The sequence below is a fragment of the Suncus etruscus genome, chromosome 6 (genome assembly GCF_024139225.1).
Source record: "Suncus etruscus isolate mSunEtr1 chromosome 6, mSunEtr1.pri.cur, whole genome shotgun sequence".
NCBI classification, from domain to species: domain Eukaryota; kingdom Metazoa; phylum Chordata; class Mammalia; order Eulipotyphla; family Soricidae; genus Suncus; species Suncus etruscus.
In genome coordinates this window covers 7,068,762-7,077,642 of record NC_064853.1, presented here as the reverse complement: position 1 = coordinate 7,077,642, position 8,881 = coordinate 7,068,762, and the positions used below count along the sequence as shown (strand labels likewise).

The 8,881-nt window shown below is 56.3% G+C and overlaps 1 protein-coding gene across 3 annotated transcripts; it reads right to left on the bottom strand.

Moving 5' to 3' along the window:
* Nucleotides 1-1,350: 1,350 nt before the first annotated feature.
* On the bottom strand, nt 1,351-8,533 carry MIIP (migration and invasion inhibitory protein). 3 transcript variants are annotated; one of them, XM_049775361.1, is made up of 9 exons: nt 8,471-8,533; nt 6,332-6,523; nt 5,835-6,152; nt 5,237-5,318; nt 2,887-2,995; nt 2,749-2,801; nt 2,369-2,498; nt 2,197-2,293; nt 1,351-1,848 (listed from the first exon to the last, which is right to left on the bottom strand). In XM_049775361.1, exons 2-9 carry the CDS (start codon nt 6,449-6,451, stop codon nt 1,627-1,629), a joined length of 1,131 nt encoding a protein of 376 aa, XP_049631318.1. In that variant the 5' UTR covers nt 6,452-6,523; nt 8,471-8,533; the 3' UTR covers nt 1,351-1,626. The 3 variants fall into 3 exon arrangements, with proteins under 3 accessions (XP_049631318.1, XP_049631319.1, XP_049631320.1); XM_049775362.1 differs by having other exon boundaries at nt 6,350-6,523; XM_049775363.1 differs by having other exon boundaries at nt 1,716-1,848; nt 2,374-2,498.
* Nucleotides 8,534-8,881: the final 348 nt, after the last annotated feature.

Below are 8,881 nucleotides of genomic sequence, written 5' to 3'. Positions count from 1 at the left end.
GGACTGATCCCCGGCACCCCACATAGTCCCTTGAGCGATGCCAGGAATGATCCCTGAGTGTAGAGTCAGAAGTAACCTCTGAGCACTGTCGAGTGTGGCCCAAAACACAAAATAGGAGGGTTCCTTAGGGAGGCAGGATGTTGGCAGATGCAGGGTCAGGAAGGATGGCCAGCCTGTCACCTGTCCCCCACATACATTTCTCTGTCAGGAGCAGGAGGCACAGGGGTGGAGATGATGACGCCGGTCACCCACTGCCCCATCAGTGCTTCTTTCCATGGCCTCATGCACACTGCAGGCTCAGAAGGTGGAGGGCCTTGGGCACCCTAAGAACTAGACTCATCAAGGGACACACCTGTCCTGAAGCCCATGGACGAGACCCTCCGAAGTCCCCAGTGGAGGATGAGGGGCACTGGCAGGGAAGGTTGCCAAGGAGAGGACACACTACCAGGAGCTGGGGGGAGATGTGAAGGGGCATGGCTAGGCCCACTGGACACAGTTTCTACCCATGGGTGGTACTGGTCCGGGGGTGCAGTGAGGTGATGGGACTCTGAGGAAGGTTCTTGTGGTCAGACGTGGGCTGGGAACAGCCTAAAGCAGTGCCTGGTACATACAAAGCTCTGGTATGTGTGCTGCATAAGTGAGCGAACCAGCCAATGAGTCAGTGAGCGAATGAGCGAGCAAGTGAACAAGTGAATGAGCAAATGAGTGAATAAGTGATGAGAATGAGTGAACAGGGGCCGGAGAGATAGCACAGCGGCGTTTGCCTTGCGAGCAGCCGATCCAGGACCTAAGGTGGTTGGTTCGAATCCCGGCGTCCCATAGGGTCTCCCGTGCCTGCCAGGAGCTATTTCTGAGCAGACAGCCAGGAGTGACCCCTGAGCAGCGCCGGGTGTGGCCCAAAAACCAAAAAGAAAAAAGAGAATGAGTGAACAGGTGAATGAGTGAATTAGTGAGTGAACAAGTGAATGAGTTAAAAAATGAATGAATGAGTGAATAGGTGAATGAGTGAATGAAAAGTGAATGAGTAGATGACAGAATGAGTGAGCAAGTAAATGAGTAAACAGGAATGAGTGAATGAGGGTGACAGAGTAAGTGTCAGGGCTGAGCAGAGGGAGTAGAGACCCCCCCAGATCAGCACCCCTAGGCAGCCCCCATCAAACAGTCTGATTTGAAGACTACTAGGTGGGGTGCCTGTTCACACCTCTTGCCCCTCTTCCCCACCTGCCTGGCTTGGGGGGAGCCTCAGGGTGTGGACTGACCACCTGGCATGGCTGTGGGGGAGGGCAGGCACCAGCTGGGGGGCACAAGGCGTCCCCAAGGGCCAGCACACCAGGTAACCAGGCTTCAGGGAACTGAGTTTTATTGACAAATGTGTTCCAGAGGTCCCGATCCCCACAAGCCCCTCTGTCCCCAGCCAGGACCCAACCCCAGGGCCAGCTGAGCACACCTGCAGCGGGCACTGTCCCCCGGGTGTCACAGAGTGGGAGAACATCCAGGATCCCAGTGGCAGGGCCTGAGGTGAACGGGTGGCTCAGGTCACCAGTCCCCACCTAATTCTCTTCTGGGTCTCAAGTGCTGGGTCATCATCATCTGGGGGAAGGTGGGGGGCCTGGAGGGGACCTTGGGTTAGTGTGGGGAACAGGCCCAGAGGAGAGGTCCTGGGCTCAAAACCCCCTTCCCTGATTCTGCACAACAACCGTGGTGCCCCCTTCGTACCAAGGCTGAGCTGGCATCCGGCAGATTCTGGGAATGCAGATCGAGGGGGACGTAGGCGTGGAGGTCCAGGCTTTTAGCGGTGCAGCTCTGCTCGGGCTTGGGCGGGAGGGCGTCCCAGCCCAGGAGACAGTGCTGGGGGTGGGGACAGTGCTAAGGGCAGGCCCCCACCCCTGGGGCTCTGAGCATAGAGCCATGTTCCTGGGGGCAGTGAGGGTCCCTCAGATTCTGACCCATGGGGTGGCATCAGGAGAACACCCAGACTCCCGTTTCTCATGCTGTCCTGTGGAAACCCCGTTTCTTCTTGTACCCAACCTAAATGGGGGCCAGATCTGTGTGCTAACACCCTGACAGCCGCTCCCACTCCCAGCACCCCGGCCAGCACTGGGGAACAGTGGGACACCCAAGACACCAACCACTTCTGTAGGTGGGAAGAGGCAGCAGCAATGTGAATTGGGGATAACCCCCACCCCCATGGCTCACCCGGGACAGAGCCAATGTGTCGGAGTCGTCAAAGCTTTTCCGCCGGTGGATGCGAGGCAGGTGCGGGGGTTCGAGGACAGCCAGGGGAACACTCACCCTGCGGGCAACAAGGTCATGGCGGCCCTGTGGTCTCTGCCTCTCACCTCACCCCAACCCAGGCCGGCCCACCCACCTGACCTGCGCGGGTTTCTCCAAGGTGCTGGGGTCCTGTTGACTGCGGGGCTTCCGGCAGAGGCGGCAGGAACTGTCGGGGTCCGAGGGTACCAGGAACAGGCGCTGGTTGACACGGTAGCAGTAGATGCCTATGCAAGCCAGCAGTCAGGCTGGGGCCCACATCACTCGCAGCCAATGGGGCAGGACGCACTGTCATGCCCCTTCACACATGTGTAGAACATGAGGTCACTTGGGAGCTGGTGTGACACCGAGCCCAAACAGTGCAGGGGCCACAGGCCTCAGTTTACCCACAAAGTTCCAGCAGGGCCCTCCCGGGGACAAAACTGGGCCAGGGCTAAGCAAGGGAGAGAGGTTAGGAGGCTGCCGGGCACAACTCACATTCATGGGCCTCTTCAGTGTCGTTGGCTGCGGGGATCCCTCGGAACAGGGACCTAAGAGGGTAGGAGGTGAATAGGCTGCAAGGGGCCTGGGCCTCCTCCACTCGGCCCTGCCCACCCCATGCCTGTGCTCGCTCACTCGTGCTCACGGCTGTAACACTCCTCTGGGTTGGCCTCCCGGAAGCGCTGTAGCTGCGAAAAGAAGGCCTCGGACTTGCTGCTGGCCGGGGACCTGGTGTCCAGGGAGCCTGCAGGGAGCACAGTGCCGGGAGCTGCCAAGTGGCCCCCGGGTAGACCCACTGGGTGGTCCCTTGATCCCCATGATGCCTGGCTCTGTCTCAGTTTCCACCTATCCTAACTCAGCTCTGTTCACATAGACCTGGCTGCAGGTTGGCACTGTTGAGTCAGGGTCGGGGAGTCTGAGGGAGAAAAATCCCCACGTGCCTGAGTAATGCCTCATGGTTAGGTTAGAACCCAGAGGGGCTGATGGCCACCAGGGCCATTCCAGACAGTGTGCTGGTGACAAAAACACTTATACACACACACACACACACACACACACACACACACACACACACACACAGAGCTTGTTCTCCAGCTCTAGAGCCATGAGCCGCACACAGCACCGTCTTAATGCCAAGAAAGAACAATGACTAGACAAAGCCCTGGCCTCGGGGCACTGCCAGTCATACATGCACTAGGCAGCCCCAATTCCCCCTTAGGGCCAACAAGGCCTGTTCAAGGTGGTAACCCCTGAGCAGAGGCTGGTAAAGGGAAGTATGGGGCACTTGGAACCTCAGAGTCAGTACAAAGGCCCTGGTGTTAGAACAGCCATGAGGAGAGAGGGGTGCAAGGGTGAGAAAGGGAATCAGTACTCACCCTCCTGCTCCCCCCCCCCCACCCCCTGGCTGCTGCCCAGGCTACTGTGAAGAACAGTCACAATCTAGAAGTAAGTGGAAGGCAGCCACCAGGACAGGCGCATGGCCGGAAGAGGTCTGTGCGACAGGCAGACAAGGGCTCAAGGTGGACCTGGAGTTGCCAGCCACTGAGAGAGGAAGTGAGACCCCTTGCTTGGAGGTGAGATCCATCCAAGCAACAGCGATGCTGAGAAGGCAGTGGTAAGAAAAACCTGGTATCTGGAAGGTGGGGGTGATGCTGGCTACCAGAACTCAGAGAGCCACGGGTGGCATCTTGGCACCAGAGAACTTGCCCCACATAGGTGAGACCAAGCTCCAGAACAGCAAAAAATAATCAAGCAGGGTGCAGGGATAGGGGTGTGTGGCAGCCAGAGCAGGGCCAGGCCTAGTGGGGAAGGAAAGGGGGATTAGTCACCCAGCCCAAGGTGCCCCTCACTACAAGACCCAAGAAGGTACAAAGGGAGAGGAAGCCGGGAGCTGGCCTGATAGATGAGCTGTTGAATCTCAGTGAAGACAGTGAATCCACACAGCTTTTATGGGAGCTTTGATATCAAGAAGCACAGAAGGGGCAGGAGCAATGGTGCTGCAGTAAGGCGTTTGCCTTGCATGCAGCTGACCCAGGACAGACCACGGTTTGATCCCCCCAGCATCCCATATGGTTCCCACGCCAGAAGCGATTTTTGAGCGAATAGCCAGGAGTAACCTCTGAGTATCACCGGGTGTGGCCAAGAAAGAAAAAAAAGAAAAGAAAAGAAAAGAAAAGAAAAGAAAAGAAAAGAAAAGAAAAGAAAAGAAAGAAGGAAGGAAGGAAGGAAGGAAGGAAGGAAGGAAGGAAGGAAGGAAGGAAGGAAGGAAGGAAGGAAGGAAGGAAGGAAGGAAGGAAGGAAGGAAGGAAGGAAGGAAAAAGAGGAGTAGAGAAGGGGCTGGAGAGATAGCACAGTGATAGGGCATTTGCCTTGCATGTGGCCAACCCGGGACAAACCCCGAGCCTGCCGGGAGCAATTTTTTTTCTTTTTTCTTTTTGGTTTTTGAGCCACACCTGGTGACGCTCAGAAATTGCTCCTGGCTCTGCGCTCAGAAATCGCTCCTGGCTTGGGGGACCATCTGGGATGCCGGAGGATTGAACCACAGTCCGTCCTAGGTTAGCGCATGCAAGGCAAATACCCTACCACTTGTGCCACCTTTCTGGCCCCAAAGGAGACTTTTCTGAGAAACAAGGCACCAAGAAACAGAATGGCTGACGGGGCAGGGTGAGGCAGGGGCAGCAGTAGACCCCAAGTCAGGCTCAGGCTGGACCATCCTTTCCTCTGAGCCCCAAGTGATGAGCAGCCATGCTCATATGGTCCAGCATGTGGTGACCTAAGAGCCACAGGAGCTGAGTAGGAGGCCGGGTTTAAGGTCCTATCCGGGTCAGCCCGGTCCTGCCAAACTGGCCACTCAGACTTCAGATAGGTGCTCAGCACCTGCTCACGGAGGAGGGTAAGAGCCCGAAAAGCAGCAGCAGTAGTAGGTGTGGCAGTAACCCTGGGTCTTCCCAGCCCCCTTGGAACATCACTCAGAGGGAGGCCACACCTGCAATCCAGTCGTAGCCCAGGTACGGGCGGAGGCGCCAGCTGCTCGCAGGCATTGGGGACTCCATCTGGATGGTCGCTTTCTGTTGAAGAAGCAAAGAGGGCAAGGGCTGCACCAACAGACCTGGCCTGCAGGAAGCCCCAGCAGAGCAGAATGTCCCTTTCTGGGGGCTAGAGCGATAGCACAGCAGCAGGGCATTTGCCTTGCACATAGCCAACACAAGACGAACCGAGGTTCAAACCCCGGCATCCCATATAGGAGCCCCTGAGCCTGCCAGGGGCAATTTCTGAGTGCAGAGCCAGGAATAACCCCCAAGTGCTGCATATGGCCCCAAAACAAACAAACCAAAAAAAAGAATGTCCCTTTCTGGGCCTCATGAGCTGTACTCCTTCCATGTGTGTGACACTGCACACACTTGGGTCTCAGCCACCCGTCTGTATAATGGGCACAGCCCCTCCCTCCCAAACTAAAAAGAAGGATTGATAACCACTGATTAGGCAGAGAAACCGCGGGTCAGCTGCCCAGGAGATGTTTGTCAGAGACAAAGACGAGGCCCAGGGGGACACCCAGGATTGGATACGGCCCCCTCCCAGGTTACCTTGGTCAGGTTGCTCTGATGAGCCCGGGCATCCAGAAACCCCAAATCCTCTAATTCTGATGATTCAAGTTCTCTGGAGTCTGCACTGGACAGCAGAGGACTTCGGTGGGGTGTTCCAGGACTCAAGGACTCCTGATGTTGACGATCAGTGGTGGGGAGAGGGCTTGTCCTGGAGCCGGCGCTGTTAGGTTCGGACCCCCGACAGGCATTACTTGGGTGGGCTCCCTCGGTGGGGGAAGTGGATGATAACGACAGTGATGAAACCTCGTGGGATGAAGGTGTTTCCATGGCATAGCCACTGCCCGAGTCCAGGCTTGACTGGGAAAAAGAGTCCAGTACCATGGGAATGGCCCAGCTGGGGGACACTCACAGGCCGCCACCAAACAGTAGGCTACCTCCCTCCCACACGGGACCCCCAAACCTAGGCCTTGTACAAGATGAGGCTCTAGCCCCTTCCTCCCTCCAGTGTTCCAGGAATGCCCCAGATGGGCACCCACCCCCGAGGCGGCCTGCACCTTCGCCACCAAACGCCGCATGGTCTCCTGCCCCGCTGTCAGCTTCTTTAAAAGCTCCAGGTTGAGCTTCCGTAGCTGCAGCAGATCAGTGGCCTCAGCCATCCCGGGCTCTGCAGCGCTGACCACTGGGCCACGCGATCTCCTCAAGGCAGGTTCCAAGCCTGGCTCTTACACCTGAAGCAAGGCACAGACTGAGAAAAGAGAAACTTGGACTCCCAACCCTGCTCTGACACTCCCTGATTAGGCAACCTCCAAGGCAAGGAGTTGAATCACCTAGTACCTCAGTTTCCTCATCTGCCACACAGTTGATCACAGTATTGACCCCCTAAGGCAGCGCTGTAAGGACTGCAGAGCATAGTATGTGTCACACTGCCTAACAGCAGCATGAAACACCCATAAGCACTTCATGAATTCCTTTATTTTGGGGGTAAGCCACACACGGTGACACTCAGGGGTTACTCCTGGCTCTGTGCTCAGAAATTGCTCCAGCTTGGGGGACCATATAGGATGCCAGGGGATCAAACCGCAGTCCGTCCTAGGTTAGAGTGTGCAAGACAAAAGCCCTACCGCTTGTGCCACCTCTCAGGCCCCAACACTCTATGAATTTCTACTTTGGGGGAAGGGGCCACACCTGTCAGTGCCCAGGGGTTACTCCTGCTTCTGTGCTCAAGAATCACTTCCGGCCGGGTGGTGGCGCTAAAGGTAAGGTGCCTGCCTTGCCTGCGCTAGCCTTGGATGGACCGCGGTTCGATCCCCCGGTGTCCCATATGGTCCCCCAAGCCAGGAGCAACTTCTGAGCACATAGCCAGGAGTAACCCCTGAGCATTACCGGGTGTGGCCCAAAAATAAAAAAATAAAAAAAAAAGAAAAGAATCACTTCCGGGAGTTTAAGGGACCATATGGGATGGAGATTGAACCCAGGTCAGTCTTATGTAAGGCAAATGCCCTATCTCCTGTACTTGCTCCAGCCCCAAGCACTCCATGCATTTCTGTTTCTAGTCTTTATGGGTTTTTTTGGGGGTGAGGAGGTAGGGGGACACAGCCAACGATGCTCAGGGATAACTTCTAGAGGTGCTTAGTGGCCAATATGTAATGCAGAAGATGGAATCAGGGTCAGCTCTAATGCAAGACAAGTGCCTTAACCCATGAACTATCTCTCTGACTCCATATTTTTGTTCTTACTGAATTGTGATTCTATTCTAATAAGCAACAAGAACAATTCCTCCTAGGGCCTAGGACAACCCAAAGTACAGAGGGAGGCCAAGTTTAGGGCCTATAATAACAAAACAAATCAGGCATAGATGCAAATAAAGGATTAACGCTTGGGAGCTGAACCAACCAGGCTTCTTGGGGGTGTGTATGGGGGGGCGATTTTCCACTCTCCTGCCCGCCCTTCTCCCTTCTTCTCTTTCCTTTTAGAAACCAAAATTCAAAGAAGGTAAGCAACTAGGCTCCATTCACTCAGGAAGCGGCAAGGCCATATTCTGGAACTCAGACCTGGTCCTCAGTTGGGGATTGGAGACTTTTAAGAACAGAGGAGACTCCTTCCAGGCACCTCTTCTAGAAGAAATTTCTGCAGAGCAGGGGCTCCCCACTGCACATCACCCACACTTCATATTAGGGGAGCTATGGGGGTGGGGTTGTCTGGCCTATTTACAATCTGCATGGAAGCCCCTTACCCAAGACCCCAGCAAAGAGAGAAGTCAGACCACTCTGGCACCCAGCCCTTCCTCCGAGCAGCACCCCAAGGGGAAGAGAGGAGATTGTGGACGAGTCAGGCCTGGGGGTGCAACATGAGGGTGCAATCTGGGGGGGGGTGCAACTTGGGGGTGCAAAGGGCCTGATCCGCAGGACCAGGACCCCGACCAGTCCAGTCCAGGGCCTACGACAGTGCACTGGGCTAAAGGAAGAGCCTGCAGCGAGCGGACCTGGCTGCAAAGTGCTAAGCCGGGCAGATGACTCGAGGAGAGAGCCCAGGACGGCCCGGGAGACCCGGCGACAGGGAGAGGCGGCTTCCCTCTCTTCCCCAGCACAGAACCCCGAAACTTCCTCGGGGACACATGTGGGTCCCCCTGGATCCTTTCTCCGCCTCCGATCCCCGCCCGGAGCACCCCCACTCACCGGACCGGACCCCCAGCCGGGAACCGGGCGGCCCGCCCGCCGCTGCCTTAAGGGCACTTCCGCCCGGTCTATCCTGGCGACGTAATCAGAGGGCGGGATCTAAAAACGGAACGCCTCTCTGATTGGTTCAAGGCGGCTCTGCTGTTCCCGCGAGAATTCCCACACCATGGATTTGACGTGAGGGTGGGGCGAACAGCATGAGTCGGCATTCTATTGGCTAATCAGCGCTGTCAGTCATTTGTCCACGTGGGCGGGGCCCCAGGATGGCGAGCTTTGATTGGTCAGTGGGTTATGCCGCCTTTCCTGGCGGCAATTTCAGAGTCTTCTCCAGGAAATTCCCTTAGTTGTGAGATGCTTTGTGTCAAAAGTCAGACCAGAGGGGTCGGAGAGATAGCACAGCAGTAGGGCGTT